Here is a 24,745-nt window from a genome sequence, read left to right on the forward strand (position 1 = left end):
AGTATTGTTGGTAAGGAGAAAGCTGGACTCAGGGATTGTTTTGCAGGATGTTTTCAGGAGAGCTTCTTGACCTCAGGGGTTGCTGGATTTACGAATGGTGGTGGTACAGAGAAGCGTGTTTGCGCTTCTAGGACTGGTCTGCCAACTGCTGACTATTTGAGCTGATTGGACTTAGCAACGATTATCCATTGCTTGATTACAACCCATCGTGACTACTGCTACATGCTTTACTGTACATCAGACTCCTTTGAAAAGGGTTCAGAAGTTGCTATTGGTGCAAAATCTGCAGACAGGCTGTTGACAGGTACAAGGACAGAGACGACCCGATGCCTGTAGTGAAAGCCGCCAGTTGCCTACTGGGCACAAGTTAAGCTGCTGGTGTTGACCAAGCCCTAAAAAGGGGCTTGAGTATCTGCAGGACCACCTCTCCTGTTAATGAAGCTGACCAGTTACTTAGAGGCTCTTTTGAAATTGTCTCTGTTGCCAGAAGCTTGACTACTCGTTATGTGGGAAAGATCCTTACTTAAAGAAGAATATGGCAAAGTACATCTTTTTCCCAAGCTTCTAGTTGAAACGTTGGTTTCAGTGATACTTATCTAGATTTAAATTATATTGATTTTACTGCTCTTTCCTTACTGGTCCAATTCAAGGTGTTGGTTATCACCTTTAAAGCCCTTCATGGCACAGGACCAGGTTATCTGAGGAGCTGTCTCGCCCCTGTTATATCAGCCTGCCCCACTTGGTCCGGCAGAAGGGGCATGTTTCAGACCCCACCAGTCAAGGGATTTCGACTGGTGGGATCTAGAAAGAGGGCCTTTTCTGCCGTGGCCCCCAGTCTGTGGAACAACCTACCTCCCGAGGTGCGGTGTGCCCCCACTCTCATGGCCTTCAAGAAGAGCCTGAAATCCTGGCTATGCCAGATAGCCTGGGGGCCGGATGGGGGCTCACATCGGTGGAAGTGGCTTGTGGGGTAATTGAGTCTGCCCCCCCATCATCTTGAATTGTTTTTTAGTTTTTTATGTATAGGGTTTGCTTTATAGCTTGACCTTTTAATTGATTACTCAATTTTAATTAATGTGTATTTATTTTTTTAATTGTTTGTGGGTTTTGTTTTAATTCTGAGCCGCCCAGAGTCACCCACTGGGGGAGATGGGCAGCATGCAAATTTAATAAATAAATACATAAATACACAAATAAATTCTTGCACTTTGCATTTTTTTTTAACATTGTAAGCCACCTTGAGTATTTCTACAAACAGAAAGGCATGGATAAATTTTATAATAAAAAGCTAAATGAAAACAAAGGAATGCTGTCCCATGAAAAATTCTTTCTGTAAAAGGGAATGCGCTATATTAGGGAGAACAGTTTAGCCTAGTTCTTTGCTTACAGTGCCATTTTTCTATTTGCAGAGTGATTTAAAACATAGACAAAGAAGTACTGACAGATGTGATCTTCCATTTATAGTCTGGAATGATGCAGTTCATTCTAACATCTCATGTTGCTGCAATATTTAGGCCGCATTTCTAAAGGACTCAGCCCCCTCTCCCCAGGAATCCAGAAATTAGCCATCCGTGCACAAAGTCTTTTAGAAACTATGTTTAAACCAAAGAATAAATAGTAATTTTCTGCTGTTACTTTTGCTCTATCACAGTTCAAACAGGGGAAAAAAATCCATGGCTTTTCCATCTGCCCAGGGTAAATTCAAATGGATCAATAGTTTTGCCTTTAACCACAAGACTAGTAAGTGTCATTTCTAATAGCTGCAAGAATTACAGCTCAGTGAAGCAGAAGTGAGTACCTACTTAAAATCAGGGCCAGAACATCATTCATTCATTCATTCATTCATTCATTCATTCATTCATTCATTCATTCATTCAATTTATATAGCCGCCCATCTCACCACAGGTGACTCTGGGCGGCATACAACAAAGCCAAAAACAGTAAAATACATTAACAATATACAAAACAAAATAAAACGGAGAATAAAAAGAAGTTAAAAATTCAAATTTTAAATTTGAGTATTTCCGGGAAACCCTGAAGTTGTTTTAAAGATGCCTCCCTTCCTTCCATTTTACAAGATTAGAAGAAAGGTTCAGATGGTATTTGGTTGGTGTCTTTTGCTTATTGTGTCGTGTTATCCCATTTTTCCTCCAAGGACCCCAAGGGGGTGAATATTTTCCCTCCCCTGTCATGCTTATCTGTGAGATAAAGAATAGGCTGGAGTGAGGATTTTTATCTGCTTCCCCCTCATTCTCATCCAACCTTGAATAAACCTCTGTCACGATTACATGCAGCCTGCTTCCATGTTTAAAGGCAGTCTTCTACCAAATACTGGTTCTTGGGCTGAGAAGCCAAGAACCTTGCTTTTTTCTCTTATTTTGGGTCTCCTTGGAGGCCTCTGGCTGTGAGGTAGCCCTTTGAGGTCTAGACAAACACCAAACATGAGTCTTAACACTACCTTTATTGTAAGGTTACAGTAACAGAATCTTGCAAGTCTGAAAATACCTTTCCCCTCCCTTACTTTGTGGAAAACTAGGGAGGGTCCCTTCTGAGATGTTTCACCACCCCCATCCCTCCTTTGGACTCAGATTTCATTTATCAGACATTGTCTAGACCAGTGTTCCTCAACCTTGGCGACTTGAAGATGTGTGGACTTCTGGGAGCCGAAGTCCACACATCTTCAAGTCGCCAAGGTTGAGAAACTCTGGTCTAGGCTGCGGCTTTTCTTCCTGTCTCCCAAGGTCATTCCCACATATCATTACACCCAGGGGGCAGTTTTGGTTGCTCTTAGTCTTAAATTCATGGGGACAAAAATAACCACTTTGGTGTAGTGGTTAAGGTGTTGGCCTAAAAACCAGGAGACGGTGAGTTCTAGTCCCGCTTTAGGCATGAAAAACCTGGCCAGTCACTCTCTCTCTCAGCCCAACTCATCTCACAGGGTTGTTGTGGGGAAAGTAGGAGGAGGAAGGAGTATTAGGTATGTTTGTCATTTTGAGTTGTATATGAAAAAAAAGTCGGAACAAAAAAAAAGTTGGCAATTCCAGTATTTGTGGTGGTTCTACTGAAGGTCGGATCTTCAATCCGAGAGAGATAAATTATACTTATTTTCCACAGATCGCAGCAACTCAAATCAGTTTGGAAGATTTCAATAAGGTGAGATGTTTGTATGAACATAATTGATTGGTGTATTTATTCTGCATATTTTTTCATTTACTCCCCCCAAAATGGTGCAGGATTTGCAATGCATAGCAAACAACCATTATCCTGAGGTACAAATGTGGCCCAGCTGTATGATTTGTCCTGTTTCCTGTTGTGAATGTGCCTTTAAGGGAAGTGGGGAGCCACTTCTGGGTATGAAAAAGAGAAAGAAAGATACAGTAATTTGAACGATTTAAGATTTGCTACATGGCTCAAGGGCTTGCAATCTGAAACCAAGGCCACCTCAATTTGGTTGTGCTGAACTTCCTGAAAGCACAAATGTATTTACTGGGGAATAAGCTCTGTGCATAGCAGTGTTGCATTTCTCTCCCCCCCCCCATCTTTTTCCTGGTGCGGGGCGGGGGGAAGAGAGTTGCTTCCTTCTCAGGCTTCTGACTTATTTTATAATTTATGGCTTGAGAGAGAGAGAGAATTGCTTCTTGGTCTGTGGAGGAGTGGGGTGAGGATGGTCTGGTTATGAGCTAAGTGGGTGGTTCCCTGCCTTTCTAGGATGAATCACTCAGAAGTAATTTCCAAGAGTGCTGCTAATGGATTGCAGAACAGGAAAAGAAAAGGGGAAAAAAAGCCTTTATGACTGGAAGGCTGGCCAAGCTATGGCAACCAGTGCAGAGAGGTGGCATGTCGGTCCAAGGTTGCCGAAGCATAGACTGTAATAAACTACTGACACATTCTTCCTTGAACAGCCTCATGCTTTTGGTTTAATTGGGATTATTGCAAAGAATGTTTTGGTTGGCTAGACTCTGGACTAACCTTGTGAAATAGATCACTTACTTAGAAACCTCATAGCAAAGATTCATCATCGTGCCTTAATTCGGTGTTTCTCAACCACAGCAAATTTAAGGTGAGTGAACTTCAACTTCCAATTTCCCAGCCAGCAATCTGGCTGGGAAATTTTGGGAGTTGAAGTCTATACATTTTAAAGTTGCTGAGGTTGAGAAACACTGCCTTAATTGTCAAAGATCTAGTGCTTTGTGATGTCAAATACAAGGGTGGAGCATAGAAAATTCTAGTTAAAAATTAAGGAAATGATGCAAAACAGAAATCAACCCACCTTAAATTAGAAATAATAAGGATAAGGTTATTTTGTTATAATAACCTCACTCCTTGCATTGTACCCCCTTTATTCCAAACTACATGAAGTGGACTGTCTGGTTCATAAAAAATATGCTAAAAAACTTGATTCTGGCTGTGCTAATCCAGAAAACATTGTTTGGAAACTGTAATGGCTGGATTCACACAAGAAACATTAAGTCACGACCAAACAAAGCATATTATTACTGAGTGCAATGAGGGAACCCAAACTCTCTTTCATAAATGAATGAAATTCCAAGACTCAGATTTCTCCTCCACCTCCTGAAAATTATCTTTTTTTCCAGCCCATATGAGACAGAAATCCACTCATACATGTCTAGCCAGCCATCTTCTTGGAACACGTGGCCATAGCACCATCTGCTGGCTAGAGTTTCATAAACCTTACTTTTGAATGTTTGTGACATGAGCATGCTTGATTAGTTATTTTGCACATAGGGTGGATTTAGTTTGGTTTTAGGATGGATTTAAAATCATCCTCAGAGTTGTCATATGGAAATTTGAGGGGCTTTCTAGCAACTGGACACCATGTACCAAAAGACTTGGTGAACCTCAGAGCTGATAAGTCATATGTCAGGCAACAACAGCTCATATGGACCAGTGTGTTTCCCTGCTTCTGAGTATACAAAGACTTACAACTCACTGGTCCTTAGTTCCTGGCCAATCACCGAGGCAGTCAGAGTATGTTTCACTTCAGCTTTGCCAAACAGGGCAACTAAACAGGAAATTAATTAATGCAACAGGGAGAGGGCTGCATCTAAATTTGAATCTTCCTTGTGCCACAGAGAGCTTTATTGCAAGAAAAAGTGTTAAACAAAATGTCCAACTTGTACATTAGAATGGAACTAACACTTTGAGTGCTGGGTGATAAAATGGGGGCATGGGAAGACAAAAGGCTTAGGTAAAGTCCAAGATTTGCAAAAATAAAATAAAAAAGGCATTAAAATACCAAAGAGGACTGCATATGCTTAATGGCCCCAAAATGTTGACTGTTGAGAGAGCTTCCACAGAAAATGAGAGAAGCAGGAAGGCCTGTCAAATCTTCAAAGCCGCAGAACTATTTTTATGCAGATTCCGTTCAGTAACGTAATTTTTGCATTCATCCTTTCCGTAGCTCCTATAGACAACACTGTAGTCTTCAAATCAGATAGATTGGGCTGTAGTCTTCAGATATAATGCAGGAACATAAATAGAGCCAAAAATCAGCATTTTTCTTCCTCAGTCTGCATTTCAGTTATTTTTTTGCAGCCCACATCTTCAATGCATATTTAAACCAATTTCAGACTTTTCAATGAATAGTCCTGTAGTTCTACTATTAGACTAAGATGTCACTCGAAAGCCCCTCTGTACCTTTAGAAACTATCCCTTAGATTTTTGTGGGGAAGTCCCTGACAGATAAGATTTCTTGCCTGATCCCCTGGGGATGAGTCATAGTCACCACTATTGGCTATTTCCAAGTCGGACTTTACATGTACATAGGAGACACCGGGGAAAAAAACCAAACTTTTTTAATGCTGAAGGCTTGTTCAGAATCAGCAGAATCTGGCTGAACTTATTGCGTTTGTGTTTACATAGGAAAGGAATAATTTTTTTCCCCTGACTCTGCAAAGATATCTTTTTGGCCTCATGGCCTGCAGCTACAAACACCATCTCAATGCAATCTATGAACGTAGCTACTGCCCAAGCTGAATGTGGTTGCTTATCCAGGGATCCTTCACCTGAGGTCAGACTGGTCCTTTAGGAAATCTTTCCAGAGAGCTATTGGGAAGTAGTTGACCTGCTCTTGGGCAACAAAGTCCCACCCCCCTCAATTCCCCATTGATTTCACACTTTGTTCCTTTGCTCTTGGCTTGTAAATCATTAATAAATCCAAGGACAGAATGGGAAACACAACTCCTGGAAAGGCCCATATCAGTTGTCCTACAACAATCCACTAAGAGCCAAGAGTAAGCCTTTCATCAACAGATAGAACAGCTGTCTTCTGCCAGGTAGGAATTCTGTGAATTGCAACCCAGCAGTTATGGAGGGCACCAGGCTGTGGAAGGCTGATGAAAAATATTCCTCCTATTATTGCATTATTGCAGTACTAACAAGCATCAGAAGACCTTGCCTTTAAATCTTCCTCCTCATCCTGGTTGGTTAGCTCTTCCAGCTGTTAATGATGGAGAAGGTCAAGAATAAAATGCCCACAAATGGTACAGCAGGACTGCTTTATTGGCTAAGTACCACAAGAGCCTAGCAGTATTAATGTAGGGAATATGGAGAACAGGCCCAGCTGCTATTAGTGTGATAGGAGATGGCTTCTCATTTTTTCCTAATAACATGTTCATCAAAGCATGGGAATGCTTACATTTTCAGAATGTTTTTCTGCATGGGATTGTGACTTATCAAAACTTGTTCTGGGAAACTGTATTTGCTTATTGCATAGCTTGGGCCTGTTGTACTAGATTAGTTTAGTGCATGACCTTCAGATATGCTTGGTATGCCTCCCCCTCTCTTCCGGAGTTCAACTGACTTCCTTAAATCCTCAAGGGATTCTCTTCTCCTCTCTTCTGCAGACAGTTTCCAGCCACTGTTCTGTCCTCCATTTATCTGCATTGCATAGACAAGACTTCCCCAGCTTACTGCCCTCCAGATAACGTTGAGCTGACTCCCATCATCCCTTTCCATGCTGGCTGGGAATTATGAGCACATATCAAGGGCAAGAGATTGTAAGAACTAGCACTCTCATTTTTTGTACCCATCATTCTCTTATATGTGTTTTTTTTTCCTCAGGCATGGTTTCTGTTGCTTCATTGTTCCACCAAACATCTGTTTTCATATGTCCCATTATAACTCCACACACTTCTATGGCATTTTGCAACATAATTCTTTCCACCTAAGCAGTTTCAATGTTCTTTCCTTGTGACAGTTTCCATTCATCTGTTGAGAAATTATCATCTAGTACTTTTTCATACAGGAGTCATATTATCTCTTGCTGCAGTTCTTCTGCTTTATCTCTCTTTTACTTTTTCTTTTCTTCGGTTGCTGTTTTTTTCTCAGATTTCACTCTTGACAATACTAAGCCTTGGTCCCTTACCAAGAACTTCTCATCATCCTTGTACCCCTCCCTAGCTTAGTCTTTCATCATAAACAATCAAGTTGATCCTGCTTTTAGACCTATATTTATTCCTTTGGTATCTGTATGCCAAAAACTTTGTGTACTCTTGTTTCCAGGTATGGGTGGTTACAGGTATGCATGGAAAACCTCTGTAAACTCTTTCCTAATACAATACTTTCCATAAATTCTGATCTGCAACTTCACCTCCTCAGCTACTCAACTGTAACTCTTTTCCATCTGGAGATGATTAGAATTATTGTCCAACACATCTGAGGAGCATTCTGGTTGGCAAAGGCTAGTAAAAAAGAATGCATCTTGGCAGTGAGCTGCAGTTTATGAAACTTGGTTCCAATCATGCTTCTTATGCTCCGTCATGTGGAATTTGCAGATAAGACTCAATCATCCTGCACTGCAAGGAATATGGAAGCTTCGCAATCATAAAGACTAATTCGGGGGAACTACAACCCATGGGGAGAAGATAAACTTTCTCCCATGTGACACAATCTCAACTCTGCTATGTTTAAAAACAAAAACAGAAAATCATAGAGGAATGAAGCAAGAAAGGAAGTGAACACTGACTATTCCACTTTCTAGAAAGTCTGCTAAGGAAGTGAACATGTATTTCTAAGGAACGGGAGGGAAGAAAAATCAGGATTGTCTCCAGTAAAGAGGAATATTTGAAGCCAATAGCATCCCAATTATCCAAGAGGTTATTCACCATAATCACACTGTTATGGGGAATAAGTAGTGGATTGCAGGGAGTGTGAGGCTCCAAAAAGTGGTGAACATCCATAAAAGTTGTATTTAGGATGGGGAATTCCTTGCCACAGGGAGGCAATTTTTGATTGAGTCCCAGCAGAAAGCCACCAGTTCAGTTCTGGCCCTTGTGCAATTAGCAGGCAAGGGAAAAAAAATTATATATACAGTGTATGTACGTATGTATGTATGTATGCATGCATGCATGCATGCATGTACGTATGTGTGTGTGTGTGTGTGTGTGTATGTATGTATGTATATATATATATATATATATATATATATACGCACACACAGTATATTAAAAAAAAAAACCTGTTTCTGCCAATTACAACATTCACCTCTTTCTATTTTGCTTATACACACAACTACATGCTGTCTATGCAAACCATGTCAATAGGGTGTGTGTTTTTTGTAAACCCTATAAAAGCACGCCTGTGGGAAGTTTGCTCGCTGCAGATAGCTTCCTTTCTTACATCCAAAATTAGAGGCATCTTTCCCCCACCCTTTAAAAAAAAATAAAATTAGCAATTAGCAGGGAAATCAATTTCTCCAATCCAAACACCAGCCATTTGGTATACCCAGTACTCAGCGGCTTACCCTGACCCTTTTCCTGTGATTCTGCTGAATGATCTTTACAGCTGATAAGTTATAATGCTACAAGAGGAAAACTTTAGCTGAGTAGTAAAACGGAGAGCTTGCAGGGAGAAGGGGCAAGGTTCAAACCCCTAGCTAATACTCAGAAATTCATGATTCTATGTTAAAAAGGGTGGTTGTATTAGTTTGGACTAAAAGATCAGTAACTGACTTCATTCTGTAGTTCTTTTGTTTTACTTATTTATTTAATAAATGTATTGGCCGCCCATCTCATATGCACGATTTGGGGTGGCTAATGGTTAAAACAAAATAAAAACAGAGTAAGAAACAACCAAAATTAGAAACTACATTGTACAGTTATAAAGGATATTCTCATGGGGAGTCCCATGCAACCTTCTCTCAGTCCAACCAATGTGTTTTGGAGCAAGTGTGTCTTTCCAAGTGTGTAATATTAGCTTTTTGATAAGTAGTGGAATTACCTGAAAAGCAGAATGTTGGCGCCCAACCCGGTTGATGCTGGCGAGGGAGGGCTGTCTGGCCGAACTGTTAAAATATGGTTGGATAGGAAGGGTGAGGTCCGGCCTGTGTTTTTCAGAGTAACCTGACATTCCTCCCCTAGGAACCTAGCCATGATGATGGTGCTCTAAGTGGGCCTGGATAGTAGGGTGTAGCCCAGTGTTTCTCAACCTTAGCAACTTTAAGATATCTGGACTTCAGGACTCCCTGTGACAAGGCTGGCTGGGGAATTCTGGGAGTTGAAGTCCAGATATCTTAACGTTCCTAAGGTTGAGAAACACTGGTGAAGCCACTTTTTCATGCAATAGAATGAAACTAGCTGAGGGGCATAAGGGGAAATGATCAGTGGGCTTGATCCAGCTGCCTCCTATTTTTCAAAAGAAGAAAATTACAGGTGGCCCAGGAGAGATGTTTCGGAGGTGGTCCCTTCAGGACCTTGAGAACTTCCCAAGTTATTCCAGTGTCCCTGGGAAGACTTTTATAGAGTGTTGTGAGTCTGGTTTAGGTTAACTCTCTCTGGCTCAGGGTCACAACATTAAGTACTAGGCTATACACATACATGCTGCCTTTAAGCTACCTAAAGATTTATATCTATCACTGGACGCATATATTTTAACATGATTTGATGTGAGGCAGATATCAAATTATACCATCACAAGGACAATAGATATTAGACATGCCAATAGACATTATGTTGCTGTTACTGGTATTATATACGGCCAGCTATGTGTGTTTTTTTTTAAATGCTATCTTTTGACTTTCCTTGTATGATTAATCATTTTTGCTGTGATGGAAATTTCTTTATAATATTTGGAATATGTATGTTTTTATTTAAATGACATTTTACTTGTTTTCTCTATTTTATTTCATTTAGTTGTCTTGTTCGTTCTGTTGAATGCAAAGGTAGAATACAAAACAAATTTATAGCAGATGGATTCACACATTGCACTTCCAAGCTAGAAATTTGGAATGTCAGATTTTGTTTCTTTTCCACACTGTGCTAAATCATAAATTCATGATTTCAAAACAAAGAATGAGGGTGTTCACACGTTGCGCTTGGCTTACACACGACAGTACACTACAACCAAACCAACCACATTATGTTCTTGCAGCTGCCATCTTGACATTTTTGATCATACCTAGGAAGCACGCTATGTAAATACACAACTGCGTTTTGTAAATCTGGATTTAGGATTTAGTGCTGTGTGAGCCCAGCCTTTCTGTATTGTTTTGTGGGTTTCTCAATTTGCAGCCTCCCTATTTCCACATGTGCCCTGTGTGGAAGGAAAATTATCTCCTGGTTTTCATTTATCATTCCTCTAATCCAGTGTTTCTCAACCTCAGCGACTTTAAGATATGTGGACTTCAACTCCCAGAATTCCTCAGCCAGCTGGAGTTGAAGTCCACATATCTTAAAGTCGCTGAGGTTGAGAAACACTGCTCTAATCCATCGAAATGTTCTGTGGACTTCACTCAAAGACAGCCTGTGACAAAATCTCACCCAGTGCCAACTAGCCATGTGGCCAGACTTGAAAAAAGAAGGGTGACAGTTCTCTGGTTTCCATTTCTTCTAAAGTTATAATCTAGTCTTCAGTTGAGTAGTATGAAATGGAACAATCCTATAGTGCTCTGTGTTTTAATCTGGTTTATATTTGGTTGGGCATTGCTTTCTTCCCTTCCCCAGGGGCATCCACAGGAGAGGGCAAAAAGGTCAAGATGGCAGCCGCAACCACTCAATCAAAATCCTGCCCTTTTTTATATGCATCAGGATGCACCTAAACAAAGGACAATGCTTCAATTGTGCAGTGGGGTCTGCCATTCTTGACCTTTTTAACCTCCCCCGCAGATGCCCCCACTCTTCCCCACTTCCGGGGCATAAAGGCTGCCCAGAAAATACATAATGGGGGACAAATGGGAAAACATTACCTGCTCCCCTAATTCCTGTCTTGTGTATAGCCCCAGGGTATGATTCCTGTGCTTTTAAGAGTTTTACACATTGCAGAAATTCAAAAGGCATGCAGTCTTTCCTATGGCCTGGAAATGCAGTAAACGCAAAAGGTGGGCATTTCATTTCCAGGGGCAACAGCAACTTTCCTGCCCAGGTCCCTGAGATGCTCCTCACAATGCTTTTGCTGGCCTGCTTGTGGTTCAGAGTTCAGATTCCTTCTCAAAATCTGTAGAGGTTTCTTCTGGCAGGTAATCTTCTGTTAAGGGACACCAGCCAGAAAAAAAATGGCAACCCTACATTTTGGGAAATCCAATACCTTACAGTATTATCTACTTCGCTGGGGAATGAAATGGGAAGAAAGACATAATATTTACTGCTTTGGGCGCATGTGAATTTACCCCATAAATATACTCAATTTATGTGCACTGTAAATCTAATAAATCAATGAAGCCAGCCTCAAGTCAGAGGCATGCCCTGCTTTTGGAGCACAAGATCACACTTTTATATAACAAGTTCAATTTATTATATACAAATCAATCCAGAAAAATATTTTTGTATCTGTTCTTATCCTAGGTTCATTTTTCAGCCGCCTTCTTTTCAAACCCTATTCTTCAACTGGACCTCAGGGCTACTGATCATGCTTAGCTAGGGGATAATGGGACAATACCGCCCTGCCATAACTCCTCCATTCCCTCACTGCGATATGTAAGTATACGGTCATAGGCCTTTTACCAGTGTGATGTGGAAATTGGCTTCAACTTGTTTGCTACAGGATCCCTAAACTGGGATCATGTTTTTTGTTTTGTTTACTCTTACGCATTTCTCTGAGTTCAGTTGAGTTTACTGAACTCAGTGTACTGTAATTAATTCAATTGCAATCAGAGACTTTTTTTAAAATTTGCTTGCCATAATCTCTTGTGCTCAAGAGGAATATTTTCTCAGCCTAAAGTGAGCTATGCCAAAGAGTAAGAACTGCTAGCTAGGGACTTCACGGTTCAAATGTATCCAGTCTCCACTATAACTCTTAGCAAACCATTGTTTTTCCAAGGCAGTTTCTCCCCATCTACAATGGATAAAGGAATATTGCAGGTTTATTTTTCTAGGATTACAATTAGGATTACAATGACTAATGCACGTTATGTGCCTTTACTTGTTGTGGGCATGAACTTCCTTCATGTTTGAAATCCTCTCTATTTGGAGGATAGTTTGGGGGCTTCCTTCTATGTTTAACCATATGGCTTGTGGAAGGAAGATTTAAAAAAAAGTACAGGAGAAATTGAGTTGTGATTTGGGATGGCCTGAAAGAATCTTTGTACTCACCTAGTGAGCAACAGATACAAATAAATAAAATAAACACCTAACTATCCAGGCTTGCTTTCTCTTTTCACTGTGGTTGACTTCTTTTCTTGGTATTGATCTTCTCATTTCTATTTTTTTCCCTGAACTTCCAGGATGTCTGTCAAGCTTGAACAAGGAGAAGGAGACAGATCTCATTGCTAAAGGAGTGACTGGTCAGTTGTTCAACAAGCACTTATTTCAGATACAACTCTTCTGGGGAATAGATGGTATTGCAAATATGTAGGTTCTGGAAGAAGGAGAAAGAAAAGAGGAAGGAGAAGAAGGAGAAATGATAAAAAAACCTTTGAAAGGCAAGTAGGAACTTTATCAAAAGGAATACCCACACACATAGAGAGGCCCTGTCTGTCAAATACGGTTATGTACATCTTTGGGGAAGGTAGTAGAATGTGTGAAATAGGAAGTTAACCATCTGGTTTATGCATTTCTCATCTCAAATTCTTTGAGAGAAATGAACACTTCTAGAGCACAAACCACAAATTAGTAATTGCAATTAATTATGCAAATGTGCTTTTTCTGTGTGCTCAGATAGCACAGATTTGCTCTTGTAAGAATGCAATTTTTGTGCCTGTTACCTTTGTTTGAATGAGGAACTAGATTCTGTATGACAAAAACTGGAAGTACATCTTTAAATTGGTTACTCTACAGGGATACACATCTACTGCTTATGCCTCAAATACCCCAGTAAAAGATCAAGAAGCCATGATATAGTAACCCTATGTACCATATTGAGCCCTAATATGTGTTATTTTTATTCCTCACCATCATAGCAGTCAGGCATCTTCAATACACCATCAAAACAACGGCTTTTGGCCTCAAAACTACAGGTCTTATTCTGGTTTCGGCAGAAAAATGTGAGAGTTTCACCGTGGTGAACAAGACCATTTGGGATCTCATAGGCCCAAACCTTGCGTCCATGGTAGATCATCCGACTCCTCTGGGCAAAGATGGGACAGCGGGCTGGAGTGGGAAAGAAACAAGTAATGGTGCCATCTGGAAGGGCAAACAGAACTTGGAGCTGGAATTTAATATTATATATAAAAGGATGGGAGGGGTTAAAGGGGAAGGTACCTCTACAGTGTGGCAGTTGGGACCAGCTTCCATTTTTCAGACAGATGACTCTGTTGGAGCCATCTAGGTAGAAGTCCTTTTTACACAAGTAATAGATTACAGTTCCCACTGGGTATTCAGGCTGATGCACGGCCACCAGCGTTGCCTGAGCAATGTTGGGTGGCCGGGAACAGGTAACAGCTGATGAGAGAAAAAGAAAGTCTTAGATGAGTCTCTGAACAGGGGAGTGGCTGGACAAATTAAATGGATGGGTTAACTGATGCCCTTCGGGATGCCCTTCAAACAGTCACTCACACCCTTGTTATCTCCCAGATAGACTGCTGCACTGTGCTATACATGGGGCTACCCTTAAAGAGTATCCAAAGCTACAGCTGGTCCAGAATGCAGCTGCGCGGGCTATTTTTGGAGCCCCAAGGAGGGCCCATATAACGCCACTGCTCCCTGAGCTACATTGGGTACCAGTTTGCTTCCAGGTCCAATTCAAGGGGTTGGTTATCACCTTTAAAGCCCTACATGGCATGGGATCAGGTTACCTAAGGGACCGCCTCTCCCCTATGACTTCAACCCGTCCCACCTGATCACACAGAGAGGGCATGCTTCGGACCCCCTCTGTGAAAGAACTTTGATTAGTGGGGTCCAGAAGGCGGGCCTTCTCTGCGGTAGACCCACTCTTTGGAACATTCTGCCCCCGGAGGTGCAATTGGCCCTCTCACTCCTGGCCTTCCAAAGGGCCTTGAAGACCTGGTTCTGCCACTTGGCCTGGGGTGGGGAGGGAATATCTCAAGCATGGAGATGGCTAGCCCCATAGAGGCCTCCTGTCTTCAGCCTCAGATTTTTCATCTTCTTGGACTCTCCTTCCCCTTTTTTAGTAATCCTTCCCCTTTTTTAGTAATGCTTTTAATTGATGTTTTACGTATGTATATATATTTATTTATGTTTTTAATGTTTGTTGTGAGTCGCCCAGAGTTCCCCCATTGGGGGGAGATGGGCGGGTGAGAAATTTACTAACTAACTAACTAACTAACTAACTGAAGGTGAATGGGCAAGAACTTATATGGATGTATGGAATGACCTATGAAATGTACCTGTACGTTGAGATGGAAAGATATGTAGAAGGCAGCTATGATTTAATGGTTAAAAGGGTAATGAGTAGATAGATCTATTCATTACAGATCTGAAGATGAACAGAAAGAGGCAAATGTTGAAATCATTATGTTTTGGTTTACAGGTGGTTGATCCAGGTGTACATGCCTGGCCATCCCTTACATGAAGTCTGTGGTTCAACATATTGCTACTATGGCCATGGAACAGAATATTTCTACTTGACCACAGTTAAGAAACTTGAAAGAAGCTGTATTCATCTTCTTCCACTGAGGTGTCTTGACTACTTACGATGGCAAGTTGGAGCACTGTCTGACCACTCTTCATTTTCTTGGCATAAGAGAGAATTGGCCCCCTGTAACCAATATCTGTAGAGCAAGGAAAAAAGAAGAAAAAGATGGCAATATTAGGCAGGGGATAAACATTCATACTTTCAAATAGTGATTTCAGGGAAGATAGTCAGCTAAACACTTTTCAACCAGGAGCCACAAAGACAAAGATTTCACAATCTGAGGTTAATTCTGTGGAGGTGAGAATTCCCATAAGGATGTTAGAAGTTCAGATTTAGAAATTCAAACTGATCAATCATTATTCTGAGATGACTTTGCTCATAGGATCTCCAGGTTCTTCCTGCAAGTTGCAGAGGGACAGGCAGAGATGGTGAAAGGAAGAGCCCAATGCTATTGGTATACTAATCCAAGAGTGACAGATGCCTTGTCATTCTTAAGCATTTCCATTAGTTAGGAACAGAGTTGTAGCATGTGTGATGCTCAGAATTTTAGGAGAGTCTTCAGTGAAGAAATGGAGTAATGGACTCACCCACGGTTACACCTATAGAGCACTTCCTTTCCTATGGTGTAAGGACCATTTTCATGGTATCCATTTTCAATCTCAGGTGGAGGTTTGCAGAACAATGGAAAATTAAGAACATCTGGGAAAGAAGAGAACATACAGGAAGAATGCAGGTCAGGGATGTATAAAGTCAATTAGGTCAACTGTTGATTAGCCTTTTGATGAAGATGTTGATGTAATGGGCTCTGAAAATAACCTTGAGGAACAGGAAGAACTGCAACCAAGACAACGGTCAGATAAGAGAAATCCGAGTCCAAAGCAGGAATGTAATTTGAGAAAGTATTGCCAGACTTGACCCTCCCTGGTTCTCTTGAATGTAAAGGCAGGGAGGGGCGAGGCACATTCAGACTTGCTTGATTCTGTAATCTCATAATAAAAATAGTATTAGCATTCATAACTTTGGTTTCCTGGTCTGGACTATCCTGAAGGGCTGACAGTTGGGGATCAAAGATGGCTTTGGACTGGATAAAGATTTTAGGCAAGAAACGATTGTGAGATTGGTCATACTGAGTGATTATTGATAATCAGGAAATAGTACCTTCACAGCGTGCAGTGAAACTCCATTTTCCATCTCCTTGACAGCGGCTAATTACCATTTCTTGTCCATCCAACATTCTAAATCCAGACCTGCATGTCACTGTCATGTAGTCCCCAAATAGATGGGATTCCTGGGCCAAGTGTGTCTCAGCATTATCAACTGTCGTGGGCCATGGACACCTTAAGGCTTGGATGAACACAGAAAGAATGACATGGGTACAAAAGGGAAGGAACGAGTCATTCAGAGTACAAGGGATACAAGTCCAGATCTCTGAGATCTAATGGTGACTTTGAAAGTTAAACATGGAACCAAGAGGTTCCTTGTAAGGCAAGGGAAAATCTAATGAATGGAAACACAGAAAGGCCTTTGCTCTGGCACAATGTCATGCCCTCCCCAAGATCCCTTACCTGGAGAGACAATGTCCCTGTGACTCTGGACACACAGAAACATCAGAGGATGCGCTTCTCTAGTGCCTGAGACATTGCAGAGACATTGCAGAGACATTCGTAGTAGCCTCACCCCACCATTACATAAATACCCAGGGGCACAGGAGAATTTTATACTACCCTGTTGCTTTCAGATGAGCATGAAACTGAGCAAACTCAGGGAGGCAGTGAAGGACAGGAAGGCCTGGCGCAATATGGTTCATGGGGTCACGAAGAGTCGGACACGACTTAACGACTAAACAACAACAACAGTTGCTTTCAGATACCAACCCTGCTACAACATACAGTGTTGCCAGGATCTGTGCAGCAGCGCTCAAAATTTGTCAGATGATGACCTGTGCTATAAACTATATTTAATGAGCACCTAGCTTGCCATATTAGAGTGCTCTGTAATTTGATATAATCTTCCACATACTAATCTTTTATGCTCCCCTACATCCAGGTAATGCTCCTACCCCTTTTTAAAGATTCTTTTAGAGTCTCATTTTTTATATATACTATAGTTTTTAATTCATATCTTTTATATCTCCTAGCTTTTCATAATTTTTTAGATGTTTATTTTTACTGTCGATGTATCTTTTATGTTTTTTTAATGACGGTAACCCACCTTCCTTATGCTGGTCTATGTCTGTAATAAAGATTTGATTTGATTTGACTAATGAATGGAAGATAAAACCAGAATGTCCTCTTTTTGTGGCAATTAACATGCTACTGGCTATCAGGAATCCTGAACAGAGATCAAAGGAGAACATGAAAAGAATTTGAAGGCTAAAATGACTCAAGAAAAATAACAATGGGCAGGTTAAGCATAGAAGGAATAAGATTTATGTCACTGGGATTATCTGGGAGATGAAAACTGTAAACTATTTAGGAATCCTGACACCCAAAAAATAATGTCAGTATACAGGTAGTCCCCAGGTTATAGATGACCCATAGTTAAGAACAGAGCCTATTGTAGCAAATTTGAGTTAAATACACAATGATTCAAGTTAAATACACAATGGTTTGAGTTTATTACACAATATTTATTTATACAGTATTATACGATAATACTGTTCCAGCTTACATACAAATTCAACTTTAGGACAGACCTTTGGAACGGAACTCGTTCTTAAATTGGGGACTACCTGTATTCCTACCTGGAGGAATGCAACTCAGTCCACATTGACCATCGCACACACACTGTCTCCTTTTTGAACATTCATGGTGTTTACAGCTCCTCTGACAAGTGTGTCCTGTAAGTGCTGCAAAATTCTTTTTCCGGGAAGGACATTTGGAGTCAGTGATATTCCTTGCTGGAGAAAGTAAAAAAGAATAAATGTTTATAAGATGAACTGAAAAAGATTGGGGGGGGGGGTAGGAGGATGTGAAAACTGAATATATTCCATACCATTTAGAAAAATATTTTATTGTATTCATTGTTTAAAAAACTACATAGAAAATTTACAACAGCAACAAAAACAAATTATAACAAAACCAGATTTTTAAAAATGGCAATATACACCTGTCCAACGGATAATCTATTTAATCTATTTCAGCAAGCAAGAAGAAAAACACACAAGAACATCCCCAAATAAGTAAATTATTAAATTAATATAAATCACCTAACAATATTGTACTGTATCTGTATTTAATTACAAAGTATCAAACTGCTTATTTAAAATGGTCTGTTTTTGTAAAATATTATGACATCTATGTCAAAGGGAAACTATTATATCATTTGCGGATCATAGAAAAATGGCCTTTTCAAAAATTGATAAATATACATTTCTTGGATCCAAGTTCCTGGGTTAAGAACGCCCAGGTTAGAGACAACCCATAGTTAAGAACGGAGCCTATTGTAGCAAAATTTGAGTTAAATGCACAATGATCTGAGTTAAATACACAATGGTTCGAGTTCATTACACAATACTACTTATAAAGTATTATACAATAATACTGTTCTGGGTTACATACAAATTCAACTTAAGGACAGACCTTGGGAATGGAACTCGTTCTTAAACTGAGGACTACCTGTATTTGGAATAGTAATACTTTCCCAGTTTCTCAATATAATTCTTTTAGCAATTTCCCACACCTGTTATAACCAGAGTTCTTCAAGTGTATATTAAATATCATAACATTTAAGAATTGAAACTACATTGGAGAAGCCAAGGCCCCAGAAGGCCTTCTCTCTAGCATAGTGTTTCTCAACCTTGGCAACTTTAAGATATGTGGACTTCAACTCCCAGAATTCCCCAGCCAGCACGCTGGGTGGAGAATTCTGGGAGTTGAAGTCCACATATCTTAAAGTTGCCAAGGTTGAGAAACACTGCTCTAGCATATTGGCCCAAGAGATGTTGTTGCTCAGATAAAAAATCTAAATGGCTTCCCCTTTCACGGTGAGTTTAAAAAAGAGGGAAGAAACTAATCCAGCTTTCACCAGTTTGGCATTTTCTAGATGTGGTGTCTGAGAATGATGGGCATTGTAGTGTAGACACCAGTAGAAGAAAGCTAAAATAGCAAATTGGCAGGAATTAGCTGTCTGTTAGTGTTACTTTGCCCCCAAATGGGCTTTCTGATGGGAAGTGTTATTCTGCTTTTTTTCTACATCCTGTGATACATCAGGCAATATTGGCGTTTGGGCTCATTTGTGTACTTTTTAAATGTCCCTCAGCTGAACTGTTTAAGCTCTGCCTCATTACCCCGCGGTTGGCTTTGATTCATTCCCCCAGAGCTGGTTCATGTAGATTTTCCAACAAGAAAGATGTCAAGCTGAACCTTAATCTAAATTAAAAACAAAGAAACCTCCCAAACCCAAACCCAAACTTATTTTTTCCACAGTCTAGCAGAAGAGATGAAGCTGTGAACAGAACATGAATGAGCAGAAATTGGGTTCCTGTGATAAACTTTGGTTAAAAGCAAAAAGTCATATATATGATTCATATATATATCAGATGGTTGGCTATATGAATTGGATGGATGGATGGATGGATGGATGGATGGATGGATGGATGGATGGATAGATAGATAGATAGATAGATAGATAGATAGATAGATAGATAGATAGATAGATAAAATAGTAAAAGACAGCCACAGTCTCCTGGCTGTACCAGCAACTACGGATTGTGGTATCTTCCTCAGTTGCTCTGTATTTTAATTTTTGCATTTGTGACTGGAATTTATTTTAAGATTGTTCGCAGTCCAGAGTCACTTGTTGAGATGGGTGGTCGTACAAATTGAATGAATGAATGAATGAATGAATGAATAAATAAATAAATAAATAAATAAATAAATAAATAAATTTTTAAAAAATGATGGGATGTTAAATCAAGCCCCACCCCAAATTAATCATGAGCACATCTTTATTTGGAATATTTCTACACCACCCTTTCTCCGTTTGTTTCCAGAAAGCTACATCAGTAGGTAGGCAATACATTATTTAAAATCTGATATGAACATGAATTAAAACAAAAAACAAAAAACCAGAAACAAACAAACAAATAAAAATGCAAATTGAGGGGATTATACAGTTTTAAAAGCCCACAAAAACTAAAAAGTAGTTTAGCTCCACCAGGGGCCATTAAATGTTGTGGACTTCCTCCCCTCTCATAATTCAGAAGGAGACTTTTGTCTTCTCTAAGAGGGAAAATTAATGTCAAAAACTCTTCCCAGCTTTCTTCTGAAAAGAGGACTCAGAAGAGATGCGGTAGGAAAATGTCTTGATCAAACTTTCTCCTGGGTACATCTCCAGCTCGGGGAGAAAAGTACTAGTCCTACAGCCTGAATAATGGATTTTTTTTCTTTCACAAAGGAAGTAAAGGAAAAAGATGTTTCTTCATCTTGTGCTAGCAAGGCCTTCGATGTCTCAGACACTTTCAACTTTGGAGTCCTCCAAGCTGAACAGTAAGGATGTTCAGCCAACTTGGTGCTGAAGATTTTCAAGAAGGTGCCAGGTGTATTTTTGAGTGGGGTGCAATTCAAGATTGCAGTGTCCACCTTTTTGTAATTACATAGCATAATTCTGATTAAAAAGGTCCTTGGAACTCAACATAAGCAAACTATATATTTTAAGGGAGTGTTTCTCAACCTTGGCAGCTTTAAGACGTGTGGACTTCAACTCCCAGAATTCCCCAGCCAGCAGGCTGGCTGGGAAATTCTGGGAATTGAAGTCCACACGTCTTAAAGCTGCCAAGGTTGAGAAATACTATCTTAAGGACAGAAATACTTAAGGGTTTTGTTGGGGGGGGGTGTATGGTGCAGAGTTATTTATTAAAATGTTGATGGTTAGGAATAACCAAAGGGAGATGAGGTATGGGACAAGATGGTTACTGTGAGAGTCTGCAAGCCCCCAGGTAGCCTGGTAGAAAGTGTGAAGTGTGCTGAAAGTCCCCCCCCCCCCCCCCCCCGTACTCTGTAAGTTATTATAAAGTACCTGGTAACTGAAGAACAATGGTGGAAGCAAGCAGAAATTGGTAGGTATGGAATAAGGACAAAATAGTGTTACTGGGAAGGAGCTGACTCATCTATTAGAACACTGGTAAAATATTAGGAAAATAGTGTCACTTTCTCATTTATTTTTGTACAAATTGAAAATGCCATAGTTTTGTCATTACTTGCCAGTTGATGTCTTATATCTTAACTTTTTCTTCAAACCTCAACCTGTCTGTGGAATGAAATAGGTCCAGCTTACAGAACAGTTTTCAAAGCTTTCAGTTTGTGTATTTTAATTTTGGAAATCCTAGTTAATATGGAATAAACATAGTCTTATGAAAGAAATCTGTCAAAAAGCAAATTGCCTTTAAAGCCAAGTTTTGTTGCATTTCCCATGAATCTTATTTTAAAATTCCAAGGCCAAGGTGGGTTTCTCTCTGTTTTTCTTATTGTTTCCAAAGAGTCAAGAATCTCTAGTTCTCTGTTGTTCTGTACAGGTCTTTGTAGTGTTTGGCTATCAGCTTGCTCCAAAATCTTTGGCAATCATTTAATGCCACGTACTGTGCAGTGTTGGAACACTCATGCAAGATGGTGGACTGATTCACACAACATGCTAAATCATTGTTTAATGATAGATAATTAAGTGTACCACAATTGGCTAGGTTCATACAATATGCTGACATAAACCATGGTTTATAAGTCAGAATGGTTGGGTGTAACACATTAAGCCAAACCTAAACAAACTACATTCTGGATTAGCTGGTATGTACACTCAACCTATGATTACAGAGATTTGGGTTCCAATCTCCCTCCCAGATTCAAATATCATCCAGGGGGGAAATGTGCACTGAATTCTGAAAGAAGATTGGTATTTAAACTTGCTCTATTTTTATTTTTCTATTCTATACCTCCCTCTGAAGCCTGCAAACTAAACTACAGTTAGTGAGGATTTTTTTGGGGGGGGGATGGAAACAAACTTTATAAATGCTTATGAAAGCAATATTAGCTCAGATCTACCATGTGTTATTTAACTAGCACCTTTGGTTCTATGTGTGCAATCCTAGACTGCATGAATTTAAGCTTCCTCTTCCTTCATATGCTTGAGCAAAAGGGCGTCAAACCTTTCTCCCCACTGACTGTGAGCTGGAGGAAAAACTGTTGCTCCTGTGCTTTTAACAGCTTTTTAATATTTAAGAAATTGTCATAGCTATATAAAGCAAGATCACCTGCCCTTGCGCACAACCTTAATTGTGAATATGGTGACAATTGTTAATAGGATGCTAATGAGAAGTAACACCCATTTTAAGAAACCCTGAGACTGCACTTTAAATATATCCTCTATAGAAGAGAAGAGCGTGGGGTTAAGAAAGAAAGTAGGTTTTGTTTATTAAGCAAATCTTTCATTCCATTTTAATTTAGAAGAGCATTTACCCAACCTTGAATGATCTTAAGAAGTTAAGCTGGGTCAGACCTAATCAGGTCTGGCTGAGAAAACTTCACTACTGTAAATCTTAGGGCCGAAGAGTTGAGAAATACTGTGGAAGAAGGTCACTTCCATATTGTGGCCTAAAGCTCTAAATTGACTGTCAAGGAACTCAAGCTCAAACTGAAGATTTATTTTTGTAATCTACAAGAGGAAAGTTGTTTTACTGTCAGTGGCCATCAGATGGAGAAATATATTCTAAAACTGACATTAGTTTGATATAAATTTACAAGAAAAAAATTCCCACGTATTTATGTTCTGTACCTATTTGTTTGTTAGTTATTTCTGTAGTTTAGCCTGTTTCTTTTTCTCAGAGAATTCAGTGTGTAGTAATGTATTCCGGTGATATTTCTCAATATTTTGCACCTTTATAAGGATTTTAAAGCTTAGTCACTTTGGGGATAAATAAACCAAGCAATGAAACATAATAAAAGTAATTATAGATAACATTCCAAACAAATAGATCAAATATAGCAATTATTCAACATCTCATTTCTTAGTAGTACCATTGATCAAAAATTATTTTATGCAGTTATGAAACTAGATGCTTAGCAAGCTAAGCTGATGATCTGCAAAGGGAGCCCAGTAATTGTTTACTTTGTACAGCTCCACAAATAAACAACAATAGAGCCATATCCATTCCACTGTCACATTAATTCATGTAGCATATTCAAATTTAGAGTAGGTAATTGATTGAGAGAGATTTCCTGCACTGTTGGGGGAGAATAGTATATACAGTAGATATATATGGTCTGATTACATGATTAAGCTTGCACTTCCCTAAAATAGACATGCTAGCTTAACTAAAGATTTCTGGATCTTTCTCAAACCCATTAAATCTCTGCAGCAAATTAGTAATTATGTAATTATAACACATCATTACAGACACACTTATATATATTAAAATATGATTATGGAAAACACCTTGAGTATATCTGAAGACAAATGAATGCATTGATTTAATACACTGTTAGACAGAAAGTTAAATGAGGCGTAAATATCTTCATTTTAGAAATATTTGCATTTTAGAAATTAACCATTGGATGGACAGAGAGAAAAACATGTGTGAAAGTGTGCATATAGAAGTTAGAAAGCACAGACTGGCAATGTTATTCAGTGATTAGAGTATGCCATTCAAATATGGGAGAGTTGAGTAGATAAATGTCACAGCTCAGCCTAGTTCTCTGGGTAGCCTCAATTTTCTATATGTAAAATAGCTTGAAGAAGGCTGGGTGTCTCCAGCAGATTTTTCAGAATAAATCATTATATCACCCTGTAAGATCCTTATATTCAGGGCAGTTTGCACTGTGTGTTTGTATCCTAATGCAGGAAAAGTTAAAGAAAAATCTCAAGTCTTTCATAAAAATATTATTAGGAAACCTGAATGGAAGGAAAAAAACCCCAGATAATTAAACACTTGTCCTTAACTTATTTTCTGGCAGAAGGACGCCCTTTTTTTTTTTTGCTCCTATGTCCAGTTTGAGCTAGAAAGTTGATAGGGCAAATCAATGTAGGGCAACCAAATTGTTCATCTGGCTACCAAGCTAAGTGATCCGGGAGCTTCTGCAGCATCATAGCTGATGCTAGGTGTGCCACTCCATCGATGCACTTAAAAATATTTTGGCCCGAACATGGCTTATTTAAGCTAGCAGCCAATTTAGGATTGGCCAGACCAGACCCAAGAGGACTAGATGGTGAAAGAATAACCAACTTTACATACCGCTTTAAGCCATGCCGTGTTTAATAATGGTATCTTGAATAAAAGCTACAGTTGGCTGGCTTCACTGAACACAGCCATAAGTTTACACACTAAGTGGCTGGGTTCATAATGTCATTCAGATGACATTAGTAGAGTAAGGCAGCTCCTGTGTTCCTAACCCAGCAGTTTGTGTTAAAAATAAGCCATTATAGACCCTGGAGGAGGGGTATGGAGGAACTCACCTTCCACACGTTCGGAGCCTTCTGAGATCTGGCAAGAAAGGAGCAGCAGCAGCAGCAGGGAGGCAAACCCAGACATGGTGTTAGAAAGACCCAAGAAGTTTCTTGGGGATCCTCAGCGTGGGGGGTGGGAGGGAAGGAGGGACTGCTTTCCCAGGGTGAGAAGTGGGGCACAGCGATCAGGGCCAGTGCTATGGAAGGAAGGGGAGACAGGAAAGGGGCAGAGACCCAAGATTCCTGGGTGCTCTAGGGATTGATCTGGGATTCTCTTCTGAAGGGTGAGGAGCAGAAAATCTCTGCCCTACAGGCTGGGACAACCCTA

General features: G+C 39.9%; 1 protein-coding gene and 1 long non-coding RNA gene across 4 annotated transcripts; one reads left to right on the forward strand and one right to left on the reverse strand.

Moving 5' to 3' along the window:
- Positions 1-3,114: 3,114 nt before the first annotated feature.
- LOC148215706 (uncharacterized) lies at positions 3,115-15,577 on the forward strand. Of its 3 annotated transcripts, XR_015796507.1 has the most exons (4): positions 6,282-6,296; positions 6,867-7,019; positions 11,799-12,736; positions 14,881-15,577. It is a non-coding gene; the product is annotated as an uncharacterized LOC148215706 (long non-coding RNA). The 3 variants fall into 3 exon arrangements; XR_015796508.1 differs by lacking the exons at positions 6,282-6,296; positions 6,867-7,019 and adding an exon at positions 3,115-3,153; XR_015796506.1 differs by lacking the exon at positions 6,867-7,019 and having other exon boundaries at positions 6,226-6,296.
- Positions 12,687-24,744, reverse strand: LOC112541312 (beta-2-glycoprotein 1-like). The gene is made up of 8 exons (XM_025170190.2): positions 24,427-24,744; positions 17,729-17,884; positions 16,144-16,329; positions 15,573-15,684; positions 15,045-15,121; positions 13,653-13,832; positions 13,344-13,541; positions 12,687-12,810 (listed from the first exon to the last, which is right to left on the reverse strand). Exons 1-8 carry the CDS (start codon positions 24,500-24,502, stop codon positions 12,746-12,748), a joined length of 1,050 nt encoding a protein of 349 aa, XP_025025958.1. The 5' UTR covers positions 24,503-24,744; the 3' UTR covers positions 12,687-12,745.
- Position 24,745: the final 1 nt, after the last annotated feature.

Source organism: Python bivittatus, unplaced genomic scaffold (assembly GCF_059951505.1).
Source record: "Python bivittatus isolate LINGU-HERP-01145 unplaced genomic scaffold, Pbiv_v1 ctg000440_np1212, whole genome shotgun sequence".
Classification (NCBI taxonomy): domain Eukaryota; kingdom Metazoa; phylum Chordata; class Lepidosauria; order Squamata; family Pythonidae; genus Python; species Python bivittatus.